The sequence below is a fragment of the Phocoena phocoena genome, chromosome 19 (assembly GCF_963924675.1).
Source record: "Phocoena phocoena chromosome 19, mPhoPho1.1, whole genome shotgun sequence".
Classification (NCBI taxonomy): Eukaryota; Metazoa; Chordata; class Mammalia; order Artiodactyla; family Phocoenidae; genus Phocoena; species Phocoena phocoena.
In genome coordinates, this window is record NC_089237.1 from 46656677 (window position 1) to 46676945 (window position 20269).

At 53.7% G+C, this 20269-nt stretch overlaps 1 protein-coding gene across 2 annotated transcripts; it reads right to left on the bottom strand.

Moving 5' to 3' along the window:
* Positions 1-829: 829 nt before the first annotated feature.
* Positions 830-19802, bottom strand: INPP5K (inositol polyphosphate-5-phosphatase K). 2 transcript variants are annotated; one of them, XM_065896819.1, is made up of 12 exons: positions 19637-19802; positions 17724-17831; positions 17284-17392; positions 14021-14137; positions 13495-13571; positions 12810-12921; positions 11990-12099; positions 3987-4173; positions 2981-3118; positions 2627-2710; positions 2354-2458; positions 830-2162 (listed from the first exon to the last, which is right to left on the bottom strand). In XM_065896819.1, exons 1-12 carry the CDS (start codon positions 19681-19683, stop codon positions 2103-2105), a joined length of 1254 nt encoding a protein of 417 aa, XP_065752891.1. In that variant the 5' UTR covers positions 19684-19802; the 3' UTR covers positions 830-2102. The 2 variants fall into 2 exon arrangements, with proteins under 2 accessions (XP_065752891.1, XP_065752890.1); XM_065896818.1 differs by having other exon boundaries at positions 1895-2162; positions 13495-13670; positions 19637-19784.
* Between the last annotated feature and the right edge of the window lie 467 nt (positions 19803-20269).

A 20269-nucleotide genomic window follows, 5' to 3' on the forward strand; every position in this document is an offset into this window, starting at 1 on the left:
GGGGCACGAACCTGCGTCCCCTGCATCGGCAGGCGGACTCTCAACCACTGCGCCACCAGGGAAGCCCTGTTTTTGTTTTGTAATTGTTCTTTCACAATAATCTTATGAACCGGAACACTGTATCTTACAGAAACTGAGACTCCTAGAGTAGGTGGAGGTGGGACTGTCATTCGAATGCAGGGCTTGACCCCACTCCGGTGTTTCTGGTCTTGCATGACACCACAGCTCCCTGGCTAAGTCCGGAGGGATCATGCCACTCCTCTGGGCTTTGGTTTCCCCGTCTACAGATGAAGCGTGCTCTGTACAGCACCCACGATGGTTGTGCGTGAGAAGGAAACAGGTGGAGAGTTCAAGGGTTCAGAGTCCCTCGGGTATGTGTGTGTTGGGGGCAGGGATAGAAGTTATCGTGGGGACCTCGGGGTACAGGGATCTGGGGGAGAGATGGGGCAGAGAGAAGAGATGGTGACATTTTTGGAGAGCTTGACCCAGGACCAAGGCTCAAGACTAAGGTGTGAGGGAGTGCCGGGTGAGGAGGGATGAATCGGTGAGAGCAGAGCATGCACATTTTCTGAGACTTCAGTCCCAAGAAATCCATTGTACCTGCTCAGCAGGAGAGTAAACGAAGTGCCCAACAGCATAAGAGGCATGCCCCACCTGGACCAGGGACTAAGAGGGCCCCCATCCCAGAACCTCATCCCATTCCCATCTGGGCAACATCTGTCATCCTCAGACATAGTCTAGTCTGGATAACAGGGCCCTCGTCCTGGAGTCAGCAAGGGCCCAGGAACGTGTGCCCGTTCCCACCACTATCATGAAGGAGTCACAAGTGTAAAAGCCATGTTTCTAATTATCCCCCAATGCAACAGCCACAGAACACAGATGGCCATGGCCTGCTAGAAGCCAGAGGGATAGTTCCTGATGGCTCCCAGGGTGAAGTAGGAACGCAGAGCAACTGGAGTGTCCCCCAGTCTCAGGTCATAGGTTGGGCGTCAATAGTCACAGAGCAGGCTCCCTGAGGTGTCTTCTCCTCGGAAACAGGATGTAGCGTCAACAGCGGCTGGAGGCAAATGGTGGGAGTGGGGCTGGGCGTGTCCACACAGCATCTGGAGAATGTTCTCTGAAGACCCCTGGGCCAGATTCTCCAGAACATCTTGATTCCGACTCTCCTTTCCGCCTGCCCCCACTTCTAGGTCCCAGAGTGGTCTAGACAAAGGGCAGGTTTCTGGCCTGTGATGGCAGGCGAGGGTAGGGGAAGACGACCTGGATGGGGCAAGGACCACCCTGGAAAAGTCTGTGGCCGTAGGTCCTCTACCACCTTCCAGCCCTTCACAAGAGGGCAGCTTGGGGGCATGGAGCCTGACCCACTAGCAGACGCGAACCTGGGTCCAATCCTCTGCTCAGACCCTGGGACTTCCTGAGTTGGACTCCTTGGGCCGGCGGTGGGGGTGGGGGTGTGTGTGCTGCTGGCAGAAGGACACACATCAGCCTGCCCACGACCCCTATAGAAGAGCCTGGGCGAAGGGCTCCTCCATCCTACCTACTTAGTCACCTGCTTCTGCTGAAAGCAGGGATCCCAGATCCTCTGCCCACCCCTCAGGGGGACAGGCGACGAGATGCCAAGACTCCTGGAACCCAGTGCTATGTGGGCCAACCAGTCTCTGCAGCCTGTACAAATGGGAGCATCTCCCCCTCCCAGGCAGCCTAAGGCCCAGGGTGGCGTGACAAAGAATGCAGGCCTGTGCCAGATGGGGCATGTGCCTGGCAGGCCTGCTGGGGCGGGACTGGAAGTGTGTGTGGGGGAAATCAAGAAATGAGACGCGAGCCGGAGGGTCCTTCCCACATCCAGTGGACTGTGTAGATCTTCACTGTTGACAAACTAGCTGGTTTCACTCACACCTCAGCAACAAAAACCTGTATTTAAGGGGCCGATTCCAGAGATCTGGACTGGAGAGAGCAAAGGAGTGTGGCTAGAGGTCCCCCTGGGAGGTGGAGGATACCGCTGCCTCCTCAGGGGGCTGGGCTGGGCCCCCAGCACTCCTGGCAGTGGTAGGCAGAGCTGGCTGCCAGCTCCAGCCTCCGCCCTGGATTCACTCTATCCCGGCTCAGATCTGCGGTTGGGCTTCATCCAGGGGGCCCTCCGCCAAGAAGGAGCGAGGCTGGATCTGCAGGGGTAAAACAAGCAGTGAGCGGAAGGGGCGAGGGCAGGCTGCACTCCGTGCCTTCTGTCTCCCCCGTCCCCCAAAGGCTTCAGCTCCATGGTAGGGGTCGGCTCCTCGGCCCATGACCTCAGGGAACCGGTGATGGGCTCAAGTCTTCTGGGCTACCCTTCCTCTTACCCACCAGCATCCATTACCTTGAAGGGTGTGCTTATCCCCACCACAGAATGTAGGTTGTTGCTATAGTAAAAAAGGAGAAACTGATCCTCAGTCTCACGGATGTCACTAATGTCGATGTACACCTGGAGGGAAGGACAGACGGAAGTGGATCAGCTCCATGGCCCCAGGCCCCATTCAGCTCTCAGCGATTAGGTATCCAGCTCTCTGTTCCTTCCAGAAGACAGGGGAGAGGTCAGACAAGACCCCTGCTGGAGATGTGGAATACCTATCTCAGGAAAGGGGGCAGGTACCTGGTTCAGCCCGTCGCTGAAGGAGACCTGGTTGTCCCTGACCCAGACATACGACACGTAGTCATTAATGTGGCGCAGCCCCACCTGTGGGAGGGGGGATCGGGCAGGTGGTCAGTGGTCTGGGAGGACACGGGACCCATGTCAAGTCCTACAGAGAGGATGGTCTCATTTCTAAGGCTGGCCATCATACCACCTGCCTCTTCCCCTTCACTGCTAGCCCCTCGATGGGCAAGGACCCTTGGGGTGGATGAGGGTAGCTCTGCAGTCTCTGTGCCCAACTCCCATGAGCACTCAGAATAGATAAACCGGTGGGGGGGTGCGACTGATGGGCTCCCTGCCCGCCTGCCACGTCACCTTGCACAGGCCAATCCAGTCCCAGGGGCTGCTGAGGAAGTCTGCGGTCAGGGAGTAGCTGATCAGCATGTCGCTCTCCGTGGTGCGCGGGCTCTCGGGCCGCAGGGTGATCAGTGGGGCAGACACCAACGGCTTCAGCTACACACAGGGGCGGGAAGGCGCTGAAGCCCCACAGCATCATTCCCTTCCCTGAGACAAATGTCCTTACTGTGCCCTTGCAACGGTCAGGGTCAGTGGGGAGGGATGGAGGGGCACCCACAGGTGAACCCTACTAGGCTGCCCTTAGAGTAGCAGACCTTGGCTGGCCAGCTGGAAAGAAGGGCCAAAGGCTGATCGGGGATGGCTGGCCCTGCCAGGAGGACGAGACTGGGGGCCAGCTGGGTAACCAAGCAGAGAGCCAAGTGCTGAGCAACGTCGGGGTGGGGGAGATCAGGGGCGCCGCTGGCGGGTTGAAGAAAGAAGCCAAGGAGTTGCTCGCAGGCCCTTCACGGTTCCTGACCCAAAGGCCCAAATCCAATCTGGGGGCCTCTGGTGAGAACAGCTATATGCATGTGAAGGGACGCTGTGGTATAAAGACAGACAAACAGTAAGAGGGCAGCCAGCAGCTCAAAGGAGATGAACACTGCCTTGGTCATGAGATGGCAAGATATAAGGATGGAGGGGGCTCCCTTTGCAACCTGAGCCCCATAGGTGTAGGACAAATGAAAGCAAGTCCTACTTCACATGGTAGGTAATAAGCATAATGGAACTCAGGAGCCCCAGGGGACAGTACTAAGAGGAAATGGAAACCTACTGACAAAGGGTTTGAACACATTTTTGACAGACAGAGCCATCAACAGCTCCTAAGAAGAGCTGGGATACCTGACCCGGGAGGAAAGGCAATCAGGTCCTCCCACAGGTCTCCCCTGGGGCATCTGCTGACATGAGAGCCCAGGGCGGGAGGGTCTGGGGATGTGGCCCAGCATGGCTGCTCCTCTGCCAAGTGCTGGGCAGCCCAGAAATTTACCTCCAAGTCAAAGGTGCTAGTGACAGGCTTATGGTCACTGACGCTGTACAGCATGTGGCTGACGTAGCTCCTCAGAAACAGGGTGAAGTGGGGGGCTGACAGCGTCGGGGTGTGGACGGTGGCCTGGGGCTGCCGCTTCAGCCTCCACAGGATGCGGTCGGTCCACGCGGGCTTGCGCTTTTTCTCACTGGGGGTGGGAGGAGAGGAAGAATGGGGAGAGAAGGGGTGGCAGGTGAGCAGGAAGGGACCCACGAGCTTGCTGGATGCCCTAACACCAGGGCCTGTCAGCAGTCACGAGATCACCCTGGGCCAGAGCTGGAGACCAGCATGGCAGCAGGCAGGAGGGTGTCCAATGGAACCAAAAGTATGCTGGCCTTTGTCAGACTCAGCCAAGGACCCTCAGTAGACTAGAGGGTCACAGTCAAATTGTGACTCAGAAACATCCCGTTTAAAGCCTTTCTTATTTCTTGAACAAAAGCAGCAGAACATCAAAGAAGCTGAGGTTTGGAATTTGGAGTGAGACAGACCTGAGCTGGAATTTGGCTTCCCCCATACTAAAGACCCGACCTTAGGGAAGGAAAGGGAAGCATTTAGGGAACGCTCACTACATGCCAGCAACCAGAACTATTTATTCCACTCTTCACAAGTGGAGAAAATGAGTCTTGGAGGGGAAGTAACTTTCCCAAAGTCACACAGCCACTGAGTGGTAGAGCCAGGACTCAAGGCCAGGCAGCATGGCCACAGAGCATGTGCCCTTAATCACCAGCCAACCCCTCTTAGGCCTCAGCTTCCTCATCTGTAGAAAGGAGATAATAGTAGTTACGTCATGTGGTTGCTGAGATGATTAAATGAGATGAAACACAAAAAATGTTGAGCACCATGCTTCGTACAACATAAACTCTCTACATCTACTGGCTATCGTGATGCTTTGTTCTCAAGAGTCAAGACCTCCCACCTGTTCTTTACTCACCAGCTTCCCTGACGGGCATAAGAGAGACCATATAGCCCGGTCAGATGATTCGCTGCTTTAAAACCTTTAAGGAGTCTTCACTGCTTCCAGAATAAAGCTCAAGTCTCCAAATGTGGCTGTCAAGGTGCATAGGGGCCTGACACCCCTTGTGCTACCTTATCTCCCTCCTCTGCCCCAGACCCACCTCACCATGGTGAATCTCTCAAGCCTCTGGGCCTCTACTCTTACAGCTTTTGCTATCTATAACTCCCTTTGTCACAGGGAGAGGCCCAGTTCCAGTGCTGTTTTTGTCATAAAGCCGTCACTGACCTCTCTGCTTCCAAAGCATTCTACATAAGTACATCTCCTATTACAGTATATTGTAGTTCACTGTTTCCCAGTCAGCCTATCAGTTAGCGTGTGAGCTTGGAAGGTAAGGACGGACTCTTGGCGTCTCCTGTGTATCCTCAGCATTAGCACAGAGCCTGCCATGCAGTAGGTACTCAAGAAGTGCTCGTGAAACCCAAAGAATTAAAAAAAAAAACAAAACCCAAGCTCATTCTCTTTCCTCAAAAATGCCCACCTAGGGACTTCCCTGGTGGCGCAGTGGATAAGAATCCTCCTGCCAATGCAGGGGACACGGGTTTGATCCCTGGTCCACGAAGATCCCACATGCCGCGGAGCAGCTAAGCCCGTGTGCCACAACTACTGAGCCTGTGCTCTAGAGCCCGCGAGCCACAACTACTGAAGCCCGCATGCCTAGAGCCTGTGCTCCGCAACAAGAGAAGCCACCCCAATGAGAAGCCTGTGCACCGCAACGAAGAGTGGCCCCCACTCGCCGCAACCAGAGAAAGAAAGCCTGCACGCAGCAACAAAGACCCAATGCAGCCAAAAATAAATAAAATTAAATCTTAATAAATAAAATGGTTTAAAAAAGTGAAAAGTATATTTTTTAAAAATGCCCATTTATCCCAAAAAAATGTCCACTTAATCATTCTTTTAAATAATTTTTGAAATTTATTTTTGGCTGCATTGGGTCTTCGTTGCTGTGCGCGGGCTTTCTCTAGTTGCGGCGAGCGGGGACTACTCTTCGTTGCAGTGCACGGGCTTCTCATTGCAGTGGCTTCTCTTGTTGCGGAGCACAGGCTCTAGGTGCGTGGGCTTCAGTACTTGTGGCTCACAGGCTCTAGAGCACAGGCTCAGTAGTTGAGGCACACGGGCTTAGTTGCTCCAGAGCATGTGGGATCTTTGTGGACCAGGGCTCGAACCCATGTCCCCTGCACTGGCAGGCGGATTCTTAACCACTGCGCCACCAGGGAAGCCCTGCCCACCTAATCTTAACATATACAGTTTCATATGCTTATAATCAGTTTGAAATTCTATTTTTGTCTTCTGCTTTATTCACTTGCTATTTTAAACAAACCTTTCTGGTATACTTCCATCACTTCAATAGCAATATGGTTTTCCAGCAATAGAGGCAGAATGGTGCCTCGGTGGTGAACTGACTCTAGTATCAGAGACCAGTTGGGGGAAGGTTTTGCCCGTTAATTAAGAGCTATGCGGTTCCAGGTTAGTGAATCTGGGGAGTGGTGCCCTTGGAGAGGGCACGGAAGCTCCTTCCCCTTCCCCATACCTTGTCCTACACATCTCTTCCACCTGCCTGCTTCTGAGTTATATCCTTTTACAACAAACCAGTAACTTAGTTTAAAAAAAAGCTCTGCCCTTGGGCAAGTGACTTCATCACTCCAAACCTCAGTTTCTTCCACTCTTAAGATGGGGTGATAACAGTGCTTACTTCAAAGAAACATTGTCGAGGGAGTGGTCAAGAAGTGGGAACTGGCTAAACCACCTCTGCTCGGGGCTCCTGGGTTGTTTGAATCCTTCACTCTTCTGAGAAGTGTTCAGGGGATAATCGGAATGTGGTATTCCCATCCCAGAGACAACAGACACTCAATCTCCAAACCAATCTTGGATATTCAGTGCCTAGCAATTCTTAAAACTTGGTAATGAACCACATGAATGTACCACTCTCCCTTTCAAAGCATCCTCCCCCCCTCCACTTCCCTATTATGGTCAAGAGCTCAAACTTGCTGTCCCGTCAGGATCCTCCCCAAGTCCTGACCACAGCCTGACTCTCCTTCCCCCTCAGTACCTCAGCTTGGCTCTGCTTCCTCCTTGGGACTTCAGCCTGTCTCCCTTTCCTCCTTTTCCATGGACTGGTCCACACTCATCACTGGGCACCTGTATTGTTCATTCTTTCAGTGAGCTTTACTGAGCCCTTATTATACACCAGACAACTGGGGATCTGCTAAATGGGGTTGTCAAAGTCGTTGACGAGCTCGTTTAACAAACAAAAGGAACAAATAAGCAAAATAAATACGTACCAACTAAATATTATACATTTCCCCCAGTTCTCCATTCCTAATAATAACTAAACACGGGGTCCTTCTGTGCATCAGATTGTTCCAATCCTTCCAACACTGGAAGAATGCCACGGGTCACATTTTCCTTCTTCTCCAGGACACTGAAGTTGAGTGAGGTCACCCTATGCAGGTGGAGCTGGGTGCCTGCCCACGTTGCTGACTAGAGAGTCAATGCTCCTTCCACTGCACCCGTCTCCTCCAGCTTGCCAGTGGCGGCCGATTCCCACTGTGTGTCACCAGAGCCGGGTCTCACTAATGCTTTTTTTCTTTTTTAATAAATTTACTTACTTATTTATTTTATTTTTGGTCATGTTGGGCCTTCATTGCTGTGAGCAGGGGCTACTCTTCGTTGCGGAGCATGGGCTGTAGGCATAGGCGTGCGGGCTTCAGTAGTTGTGGCTCGCGGGCTCTAGAGCACAGGCTCAGTAGTTGTGGCGCACAGGTTTAGTCGCTCCGTGGCACGTGGCATCTTCCCGGACCAGGGCTTGAACCTGTGTCCCCTGCATTGGCAGGCGGATACTTAACCACTGCGCCACCAGGGAAGTCCCATCACTAATGCTTTTTTTTGGCTGAATGGTCGTGACTGAGTACAAGAATTATATCTGGAGATTACAGGCACAGCTCGTTTCCCTGTGCTTCGCTTTTCTTGTACTGCGCCGATATTGTGATTTTTGCAAATTGAACGTTTGTGGCAACACTGCGTCGAGCAAGACCATTAGCACAGTTTTTCAAACAGCATTTGCTCCCTCCGCGTCTCTGAGCCACGTTTTGGCAGTTCTATAATCTTGCAAGCTTTTTCATTATTGTTGTAATTGTTACAGTGATCTGTGATCCTTGATGTCACTATTGCAAAAAAAACTATGACTTGCTGAAGGCTAAGATGATGGTTAGCACTTTCTTACCAATAAAGTATTTTTAAATTAAGGTATGTACATTTTTTTTTAGACATAATGCTATTGCACACTCAACAGACTACAGTATAGTGTAAACATAACTTTTTTATGTATCAGGAAACCAAAACATTTGTGTGACTCTCGTTATTGTGATATTCGCCTTACTGCGGTGGTCTGGAACCAAACCCGCAATCTCTCTCAGGTATGCCTGTAGTATGTCTTTACTTTCTAAAAATTAAAACCAAGTAGCTCTGCAGGATTCTCCTGGCTTAAGAGCCTAGAAAACTTGAGCCAGTGTACTGACCCAAAAGTAGTGATGTGTTCCATTTTTGGGTCTGAGAGCACTTTTCCTTTCGGCTCCCTATAGATGGCTTCTAAGTGTCTCGCTGAACTCTGGACTCGAGTCTTGAATAGATTGACCATAACATCCTCTGCTCACTGCCTAGCAGAGAGGTGGACTGGGTTCCTGTCGACTGTAACAAAACCACTGCAATCCCTGACTTTAATAGGATTTCCTGCCCTCAGCCCTTTCACCCTCCTGTGTAATGGAGCTGACCTCGTTTCTCATTACATCTTGGCTCCGGGACGCTGCCGAGGCTGGGCAAAGCTCCGTACCATGCCCTGCATGCAGCGCAGTCCCTCTGTACAGCGGGTCAACTCCACTCAAGATGCCTCTCAGCAGCGCTGCTGACTGATCAGAATGCCTGCGCTCCTTTCTGCCTCCCTGACAATAACTCTCATTGACTCCTCCTGGCTTCAGCTGCCGGCCTCCTTATCATTTGCTTTACCCTCCTTCGGCACTTCCACACAGAGTTCTGGAACCTTCTATGGGCCAACTCCTGGACTTGAGAGTGTTTATTTGGCTCTCTCACTCTGGGTGGGTCCCTCTGCTCCTTAAATACCTTATCTTTTCCTTTTGTCCTCTCAGGCTCCCAGTTTAAACATATGCCAGGCACTACGCTCCACACCAGGGACGGTCATAAATCAGATCCAGTCTCTGTGCACTGGGCATTCATAGCACAGCAAGAAAGGCACACTGTGTCTTAAAAGCAACACTGAAAGCATGGTGTGTGCAAGGCTTGCAGGCAGCATAAGGGAAGGAGAGAACTCTCAGTGAAACGGGCAAGGGTCAGGAAAGGCTTTTCAGATGGTTCAGATGATGTCTGAACTGGGCTTTCAGGATGAATAACAGACTGATGAGACAGGAATGTTTCTGTTCACTATGTGGGGCTCAGGCCCTGCCCACCACAGGAGCTCCCAGCTGGGAATATTTCAGTTATGATGTCCCCCCATAAGGTCCCTGTTCCTGTTCAGACATTCCTTCATTTCCTGGGCTCCAGGCAAGGGGAACTGGATTCACACAGACTCCAGTTCAAATTCCTGCTCCGTCACGTACTCTGTTACTACCTTACTTAGATCTTCTGAGACACAGTTTCCTTATATGTAAAAAGTCAGTATCAATGGCGCCTACCTAATGAAGATACAGTATGAATGAAGCGAAGTGATGCGGGCCAAGCACTCTGCACAATGCCTGGTCCATGGTCAGCACTCAATAATGTCAGTCACAAGGTGGATTATACCTATTATGTGGAAATAATATCTGCCTTCTCCTTAGCAAGGCTTTGCTATCCCAATCCTGCCCTCCTTTCTGCTGCTGCTGGCAAGACTGGCTGTGAACCCAGAGGCACTGTGGGCTAGAGGAAGGCATCGTGGGCAACACAGTCCAGAAAATTGGGTCTGAGCCTCAGCTCCGCCATCGCTAGCTGAGCCACCTGGGTAAGACCTTGAACATCTCTGAGCCTCTCTGGGCCATCTCAGTAACTTCCAGTCTCCTGCTGGTTTCCCTCCCATAACCAGGGGTGTGGGCACAGGGAAACCTGGCCATACGGTCTGTCAGCAGCTCTCTTCCTGCTGGCAAGTGAGGTTTTGAAGTCAACTGGTAGAGGGTCCCAGCCCCCAAGGCCCCAGCCTGTCCCAATGAGGCCTGACAATTTCCACAGTGAGTCCATTGGACCTTCATTTCCAATGGATGGCTGGGGAGACTGTCAGCTGTGGACCCGGCCAGCAGGCCAGCTGGAGCCTGACCTCCTTCCTTCTTTCTGGCTTATACTGTAGCTCAGGCTGGACCCTGTTTCCAGTGTTCGTGGCCTCTTCTTGTGTGCACTGCCCTGGCTGTGACCCCACTCTGTCTTGCTCCACACACCTGAAATGGCTCATGCTCTCCCCCTTGCTTGGTGGGGACATCGTGGCTCTGCCACACGGCTTCCAGCACTGGGCCAGCAGCTCTTCCTCTCACCCCAGGCTGGCTGTGGACATACCTACTCACCTGCTAAATCCCAGAGGCCTGGGCCGCCCTGGAGGTGCCTCCTACCTCCCTCATAAGACAGTCTTGCTAGGGGAACACGTGAAGGAGCTGCTCCAGCTGAAACAAAGAGCCTCATAACATGTAGGGGGTTCTTTTTCTTCAAAGAGATGAGGATCCTTGCCCTACATTGGGCCAGGGACCTCTTGCCAGAGCTACTTTTGCCCCTCTGCCTAAGCCTAAGGTTTTGGTGGTCACTTAGTCCTTTCTCAGCTTCTGAGAAAAGTTTTCAGTAAAACTGCCACCTGAAGACATGAATCTAAAAATAACAACAGGGACTTCCCTGGTGGCGCAGTGGTTAAGAATACGCCTGCCAATGCAGGGGACACGGGTTCGAGCCCTGGTCCAGGAAGATCCCACATACCACGGAGCAACTAAGCCCGTGCGCCACAACTACTGAGCCTGTGCTCTAGAGCCCACGTGCCACAGCTACTGAGCCCATGTGCCACAACTACTGAGCCCGAGCGCCTAGAGCCCGTGCTCCGCAACGAGATGCCACCACAATGAGAAGCCCACGCACCGCAACGAAGAGTAGCCCCCCGCTCGCCGCAACTAGAGAAAGCCCGCTTGCGGCAACGAAGATCCAACACAGCCAAAGATAAATAATAAATAAATTTATAAAAAAATAAATAATAAAAATAACAACAGCAGTTATCACAGTGCTTACCGGGTGCCAGGCACTGGTCTGGGCACATGCAAGGTCTCATTTAATCTTCAGCCCCGTGAAATAGGTATTGTTATCATCCCCGTTTTATAGATGACAAAATTGAGACTTAAATACCATGTCCAAGGTCATACAGTTGATGAAGGGCAGAGCTGTGCTTCTAACTACCAGATGCACTATCTCTACATTGTTCCCCATTAACTGCCCCCCTGACAACTACTACTTCACCTTCCTAAATAGTACCCGACCCACTCACAGCTGGGGCAGGGCTATGTAATACCAGTAATTGGCTGAGCCAAGCTTTCTGCCCCCCTGTCTGGGTAGGATCAGAAAGTCCTGGGGAGCGGGGACAACAGGGACAACATTCTGGGGCAGGGGTTCCCAGAATGCTGAAGTACAGTCCCCTCAAGTCAGCAATCAACTGTCTTCCCTCCCCTTTGGCTCTACCTGCCCTGCCCCCAACCCCTATTCCTGCCAGCAGTGTGTCTCCCCTTCCTGCTCTCTCTGCGGACAATCTGGGTCAGCTCCCACGGTCAGCATCTCACGAGGGGGGCGGGTGGTGCCACTCCTGAGAGGTGATGGCTGGATCTATTCCTGCTTCCCCAACACTTCTATTTGGAGGCAGCTCCCACTGCCACTAGGGCCAGCACGATCTGACTTCCCAGGCCCAGACCTGCGACAGGCTGATCCTCTCCTGGTGGAGCCCCCTCACCTGGTGTCATAGTTGTTGGAGTTCTTATCAAACTTGTAGGTGGGCGGGAAGAGCAGGGGGCCCTCCTGGAACTCCCGGAGCAGCGGGTCGTGTCTCTTGGCAATGCTGAGCTGGAGGGAAAGGCACAGTCCCATCTCCCAGCAGTCCTGCCCCAACAGCCTAGCACCACGCTCCAGTCAAGGGCTGGCACAAGCCATCGCAGTGGGGCAAGAGTCAAACCCGGCCACTCCACCTCCTCACTGCCCCAGCGGCAGCCTCGGCACCCCAGCCCCCGGCGCCCTCACCCCCGGGAGATCAGCTGGATCCTTTTGCAAACATTACCCCACGGTCCCAGGGAAGGCAGCTGCCTGCCCTTTCCCAGTTCTTGGACTACAGGGACCAGGCTCTGAATTCCATCTCCCTGGCAGCCACCAGCAGACGTGTGTCAGAGGGGAGGCTGGGGTAGCCAGGGTACCCCAAAGGGGTGGTATCTCATCCTCTAGGAGGCAAGCCAGGCTGGGGGTGGGAAAGACAACAGGGACACAAGAGGGCTGGCGATGGTGCAGGGCCACAGCAGGCCGAAGCCCTTCTCGCTCCCTAATCTCATGCACACCCAGTGGCTGCGTCCTCGCTCCTCCAGCTGGAGACCGGGGCGGCCGGACAGGACTGGCTGCCCTACCCGCAGAGGTGAAGCCCTATTAGACCCCACCCTTCCTGGGAACAGGGACTCGGGCGGCCTGGGAAAGGAGAACAGGCACTAGAGAACCTCCCCACATCTCATGTTGACCTCCACCCACCACAGGCTCAGGCCACCCTTCGCGGCCCTCCCCTCATCAGATACCTGATCCTTCTCCCACAGGTCACTGTAGCACTGATTTTTTATGGATTCCCGAACAAAGTGCAACCCAAAGTCCTCAATCCGAAAGTTCATGTCTCCAAACCAGAGAATGAGGCTTCAGAAAGAAAGGAAAGCAGGCGGCCTGAAGGTTTGTGACGAGGTCAGAAAAGGCAGGACCACAGGGGTTCTGGCCACTCACTGCAGGGCTGCGGGAGAGCAGAAAGCTCGAGGGGTGGTGAGAAGATCAGGTGAAGACAAGAGCAGGGCCCAACGGGACTGTTCTCACGGCCCCCACCCCGTCACCATTTAAGCCGAAGAGATGAGCCCCAAGGGGCACGCGGCAAATATGGAGCAGGCTGTAGCCCTCCCTCCTCAACTGGGCACCAGGCAAGGCTGAGAATCAGCCCTTCCGGGGACCTCAGGAACCACGAGGTTCTTGACCTGGGATGTTCGGAAGTGCCCAGAGTTTCCAGGCAGGGCAGAGGGGCCAGGGAAAGGGAAGGTGTTCCAGACCTCAGGGAGGCAAAGCTGCATAGGAGAGCAGATGGGGTGTCAGGAAAGAGGCTGGGAGAGGGTGGGAGATGGGGCGGACTGCCTCTGGCTGGGGAGCAGTGACCGGGCAGAGCATGCTTGCCTGTGCTGGCCTGGGGGAGAGGGCAGGGGCTGCAGTTCACAACGGCATGCTCACTCGTGGTCCAGGATGTTGGGGATATCCTGTGCCTCAAAATTCTGCATCTCCAGGATCCGGTCAAAGTGCTCCAGCCGCTGGTCATTGTTGGCCACGTGGGGGGGCAGGTGGCAGTTGACGATGCTGACATAGTAGCCGTAAAACTTCAGGAAGATGTTGACACCCCCTTTGTTCCCCTGGTAAGTGGGCAGAAGGGTGGGAAGCCATTCTAGGGGGGACACACCTCTCTTTCCCCATCCTAGACCTGAGGGCAGATGGTCTCACCTCCTGTAGGATCTCCCAGAGTCAGACACTCAGCTCCCAGAGTGGCCTCTCCATCCACAGAGCCCAGCTCATCCACCTGCCATCCTAGGGATGCTAAGCCCCGCTGAGGCGGGAAGGTGGCTATGCAGGGCACTGGCCTGGACAGAGTGCCAAGATTCATTTCACCCCCCTTTTCATTTGCCCAGCTCTAAAGCCCCCAGCCCTGCCCATCCCAGTGAGACGGCCCCCCAGCTCTTGACTCCGACAACAGCTCAGTCCTTACCCAGCACCCGAAGAGGCCGGTGGGGGTGGATTTAGTAGAGAGGACCTGGATAAAGGGCAAATGCTGATACTTGGCAAAGACCAGTAAGAGAAGCCCCTGCATGCGGACACTGGAGACCTGCAGGACAGAGAGGCAACGGTCATTTGTGTCCCTCCAGGCCCTGTGCTGGGCGCTCTAGAGAGCCCTGATCCACATGGATGTCCTGCCCCAGGGGTCTATGGCATCTCTGCAGATGGAGTCTCAGCTGCCAAATGATGCATTCTGGAAGCTAAGCAAGTTCCAGTTTCTGCTCCTGGGCTTGGGGGTGGAAGGCAGAGAAGACAAGGCTGCCAGGGACCCACTGCCATCAGGAAGTCATCGACTCCTCGGCCCTGGCCCAGGCACGGTCAGGTGCTCTTCTCCTCAGTGTCCTCCTGAGTTTCCATGGGTACTGTGCGCCGGGGCTTAAAGAACGTCAAAGATGCTCTACGGGACAGTGGCTAAGGGCCAGATCTGGGTTCAAATCCCAGCTTGGGCTCTTAGTATTTGATATTGGGCAAGTCTCAGCCTGTCTTCTCACTAATAAAGCAGGAATCTATCTCAAAGACGCTGGATTAACTGGCGGCTGTTATTTTTTTGGTTTAGGGATTCTTGAAAGTAAATGCAGGGAAGAAGCATGAGAGAGCCTTCTAGGGTGCTGAAAATGTTCTGTATCTTGATTTGACCAGTGGTAACATGTTCTGCATATACATATAAAAATCCACCTGGGGACTTCCCTGGTGGTCCAGTGGTTAAGACTCTGAGCTTCCACTGCAGGGGGCACGGGTTCCAACCCTGGTCAAGGAATTAAGATTCCACATGCTGCGTGGTGTGGCCAAAAAAAAAAAAAGAAAATCCATCAAACTGGAGACTTAATTTCTGTATACATTATAGCTCAGTGGAAAAAAATTAAGAAAATGCTACTGAAAAATAATATAGACTGTGGGCAGCTGGTGTGTACGAAGGCCAGGCAGAGGGGATGAGAGCGAGCACAGAGGACGTGTGTTCACAGATTGGGGAGAGTAGCTACCGTCCACTGACACACTGCCTTGCGCATTTAATCTTCTAGCCAACCCTTCAAGGCAGCACCGAAGGACCGAGGCTCAAGGAGACTAAGGAACCAGTAGGACTACCTGGATATTCAAAGGACCAGGACTGCCAAAATCCCTGCTCTCTGTGGCCGCGGAGGTGGGGTGGGAATGGGCCAGTGACCCTCTCTCTCAGCTGCAGGCTGTCTACACCCACCACCCGAGTAGCTATTTCCGGAGCATGAGGTGCAGAGGCCAAGGAGGAAATCCCCGGGTGGGGAGTGTGTACTGGGGCCTTCCAGGAATTATGAAACTTGATCCCACAGGCCAGGAGCTCTGGGACAGTGGAGGAGTCAAAGCAGGGGGAACCCCAAATCCAAGACCGAGGGAGGGAGGTGTGAGAAACTAGGGTTCAGCAGAGGTTGCTACAGATGTGTCCCCTGCCTCACTCTCCACCCCCGGTCTCGGTCTCTCCCCTTCCCATGCAAATATGACAATGGAAGTGGGCGAAGGGCTGGACTAAGAGGGACTGACTCCCAGGGAGCTGATAAAGATTCAGGAAGAGTTTCAAAGCTGAATCTGAACCCATAGAGTGGGCTGGGGCGATGGGCTCTACCACAAAGGCACCAGCTCGCTTTGAGAAGCCGCAGGGAAGGGGGCGTGGCGCAGGGAGGATGGAGGTGGGGGTGGGGCTGTGGGGAAAGGCAGGAGGCTCGAGGGGAAGTTCCAGTGGAGGAAATGAAGTAGGAGGAGCTAAGGAAGAGACTAGAGGGAGGTGGCTGGGAGCCTAGGAGCCGGCCAAGGGGGTCAGCCCCAGGCTTCTCAACCCATGGCTGGCAAGTTCTGGCTAAGGAATAGGCTGCAGGCAGGGCTCGCCCTTCACCTCCACTCTCGGCCTGGGGAAGAAAGGTCATTTGCTTTGGGTGCCAGGCCCTCAGGCTGCTCTCCCAACCTCGGGAGGCCGCATGGATAGAATGAGCTGTGTCCATGCCACAAGATGAGCTCACTTCCTTGGCTCAATTCCATCCTGCCAATCCCTTGCCAGTTAGCCAAGGTACAAGGAGGCCTCCAGTCTTGGAAAGGGAGTGGGTGGTGAGAGAGAAGCGGTTCTGCCCTCCGAGAAGGTCCAGCTCCAAGTCTGCAGCAAGAGGCCCGAGTGTGATGTGGAGGGAGCCAAGGGCTTGGGGGCTGGCAGTTTTTAGCCTCAGCAGCAGGACCAAACCTTGTCTGCCATCCTCCTGGCTCTGCCCTCCTCGGGAGGACTCACAGCTCTCGCTTCAGCACCCTTAGGCAAACTAGGGTAACAGAATTAATTCTGAAGAAATCCAGTCACCCAGGGAAGGGAAGAAAGGAATTCTGGTATTTCCAGGAAGCATTGCTTCTTGGAGGTATTTTGAGTGGGAGTGTGTTTCGTCCCTTGGCTGTGCAGGGCAGAAGGGTGAGATCCAGCAATCTAGAGCCTTCCTGTAGATGCTCCTGTGGTCTAAAGATTCCCCAAAGAATACTGGCCCTACAGACTGAGAACCTTTTTCCTCCACACCTGTGTCCCCTCTCCTAACCTCTTCGCCCCTGAGAATTTGAGGTGCATATCCCTTATGATCAGAGGATACCCTCTGATACCAGCAGGCGAGTCGTGGGATACCTGTCAGCCTTAGAGATCATCAGTACAGCAATAAAGTACAGAAGCCAAGAACATGGGTTATTAAGTTTGAAAGATCTGGATCTTGAACCTCATATATCCTGTGAAACCTCTGAGTCTTGGTTTTACCTGTATAATACCCATATTTCAAAAGAGTTAAGATTTTTAAATAACGTATATAAAGAGTTTGCTTATAACGCTTAACACCAAGTAAGCACTCGATAGATGGTGGCAGTTATTATGCTCTGAGATTTCAGGCTGGGCCTGAGAGTAGAGATTGGAGGCAGGGGGTGGGGTAGGCACTGAGGTGTTACTAAGCCCTGCTGCACCTCCCCAAGGAATTCTCCTAACCTGAAAAATACCAAGGTCTTAAACTAGCCCCTGGGGTTCCAGCTCAGCTCCAGCTACCTCTGAACACACAAGGCAGGGAGGAGCCCCAGGGAGCCACGTGCAACTGAGGTTTGGGCCTTTAAATAAAAGGGAAAGAGCATGAAAGCTGGCGTGGGAGACCAAAGGACTAGGGATTAGTGATAAGAGGTGAGACACATTTCCCAATTGCCCATGAACTTATAAGTTACCTTGACGAAGCTCAGAGGGGAAAGCACATCCATGAAGAAACTGCTCCATGGGTCTTCAAAGGCAGTGTCAGAAAGGAGGCTCATGATCCCACAGTTCATTTCCTGCAAACTGCCCGTCCCAGGTCAGAGGCTTCCCCCTGGCCTGGAGGGCGCTGCCTCTGCCGCAGACATTTAGCACTGCCCTCAGCTGACTTTCCAGCCTTGGGCTCTCATGACCATGGTCTCTCCCTCCCCTGGCTGTTGACTGCCAACCCCTTGCCATTGCTGATCCAGGACAACAGACACTGCCTGGCCCTGATGCAGGCTGAAAGCTCCTGGCCTTCAGACTCCAGAGTGAGGGCGTACAGGTCACAGCGGTTCCCCACAGGGACAACTTGGGACTGGTCAGGCTTACCTGATCTCAGATATAGGGATGCGTGACGGGCCCTGCAGACACCTACCCAATGACATACACGTCCAGATTCAGGTTCAGGTTGTTCAGCTGAAGCAGATCACTGAGGTCTGGAGGGGGTGCTGCAGAGGCCACGTTCCATGTCACGACATGTATGCTGAGAAGGGAAGCCATGGAGGAAGGAGGATGAGCCCTCATCCAGGTAACAGACAGGGGGCTGCGCCTGCTAACGGCTGCACCACAATCCGCTGTAGTCTGAATGGGAAATGGGTGTTTCTGCATCTGGTGGAGGGAATAGGGCCACTGAACTACAAGCCCTTCATCTTCACCTCTGTCCCCGAAGCAGGAAGTTCCCACCCTGGATTGGCTCCTCTGTGCAGGCGTACAGCTCCCTACACCTGGCAGCACTGGCACTGCTGACACTAGGAGAGCTGCCAAAGTGGGGCTGAAGGTTTCGGAGTCAGGCAAGGGAAGGGGTGTGGATGGGGTGGACGGTCGGGAATTTATTAATTCCACCAGCCCTTTGTCTATGGCTCAGTAAGCAACTTTCTGCCCCCACTCTTCAATCCACGGGATCCTATAACCACCAGAAAGATTCTGGAGTTTCAGCTTTCACCTTGTGAGAGAGGCCTTAGTACTGCAAGATGGGAATTTCAAAAATAACAGAGATAACAGCACCACATTTCCTTCCTCACTCATCTCTGGAGCACAACCAATTCTGCCAAGCATTTCAGAAGAGCCTAAGAAGATTCTAAATAACAGGTTTCTCAACATCTCTCTCAAGACTCTACCCTCTTTTGGGAAAAGTCATCAGTTGGATAACATGCACCTCAGCTTCACATAAACCCTAGGGAAACAACAGATCTAATCAGCAGCTCAGGGGATGGACAGACTTGCAAATCTCTTCATTTGAATAGTTACAGTAATGCTCCCAGGAAGCCCCCAGATTGTGCTGACTACAGAACAGGCAGGGGCTACAAACCCTGCAGAGACCAAGAAGAACCACCAAGCCTCAGGTGAGTCCTAGGCACACCGTAAGGAGGAGGACCTGTAACAGTGGAAGATGCAGAATGGGGGCAGAGGGGGGAAGGAAAGGGCAGGATGTCCTTAAACATCTTTTCTCCACCAGACCCTGTTCTTAGAGGTCCATGTTCTAAAGAGCACAAATTGAAGAAATTCTTGGCCAGCTTAAAGCAACTTCCTGCCCCTCCATATGAACATCAACAAAACAATACAATAACCACCTTCCCAGGCACTCAGCCAGAGGTTCCGTGCTTCGTTTGTTTAAGGTCTCCCCCTGCTGTCCAACGGAGGATTAAGAGGCAGCTCTTTTACTCTAAGGCTCCTTGTTTTCCCAGGGACCTGCTCTAAGCTGATGGAGAGCCAAAGCCGGGATTTCTTGTTCCCACTTTTAGGTCCCACGATTAGCAGCAAATCCTTGCATCGTGACCGGCACTGAGTTGGTGATTAGCGTTGTTCCTCGTTAAAGAACAAGCATGAGACCAGGCTATTATCACTTCACTAAAGGATCTTATCTAAATCTGATTTTGGGTTTCAGGAGGTCACAACAGTGTCAGGCAGACCCCATGATGTATGTGCTGATCCAAAGTAAGAACAAGGTTTCTACGCTAGAGCTAAAGGGAGAGTGCTTCCTTATGTTTTTAACTTCTAACAGCCCAACACTGCTGCCTCCTCCAGAACCCAACTGGGCCACCTGCTTGGGGCGTCCAAGTGGGCAAGAACTTGGTGGCCTGAGTTTGGAGGGGGCGCGGGGTTCGACCCAACACAGCCCTCTCGATACTGGCCTGGGAGAACGTGGGAGGCCTCTGAACCAGAAGCAGCCCTGTAACTCTGGCCCCTTCTCTCCCAGTCTGGTTCTGCCCCAGACCCGCAGCCCCGATTGGGTCGGAGGCAGTGATCCCGCCCCGAGCAGGCCGGCCTGCCCGCAGTCGCCTTCCTCACCTGAGCGTCCTGACTCTCAGCTCGGTCTGTGGGTTCATGGCCGCCATCGTCCCCACGCGGTGGCCCGGCCGGCTCGCGTCTCCCCGCCGCAGCCTGTCCTGGCCCAATCTGCCCCCTCTGGCACCAGGTGCCGCCGGCCAGCTCCCTCTCCCGATTGTTTTTCTTCCGGATTTAGACCCTACGCTTCGGCTTCCGTAAGAGGCGGGGTCTGAGCGCACGGAGGGCTCTGGGTGGCGGGCTCGGGGGGAAGAGGCGGAACTCTTCAAGGAGCGCGAAACGGTGAAAGGCTGAGGGGAAAGGGGCCTAGGGGACGGGGACGTAAGAGAGGCGTGTCCTCGTGTCACCAGACCCCGATACAACACTGCCCCGCCCGGCGGCCGGGGCGCGCCGTGGCCCAGACACCGCCCACGCGGCTCCCAGCGTGCCTCGCGCGAGGTCGGCCTGGAGGGGGGCCGTCTTCCGGCGGAAGCCGCCGCCTCGCTCCGCCCCGTCGCATTTCACTAGCACGGAACGTGAGGTCTCGGCCCTCGGCGTTGTCTCCCTCCGGGTTCCCAACGTCCCGAGGGGCAGAAGGCGAGGGGAGGCGGCGCAGCCACCCACTGTCCGGCCTGTAATCCAGTCTCTTTCCCAACT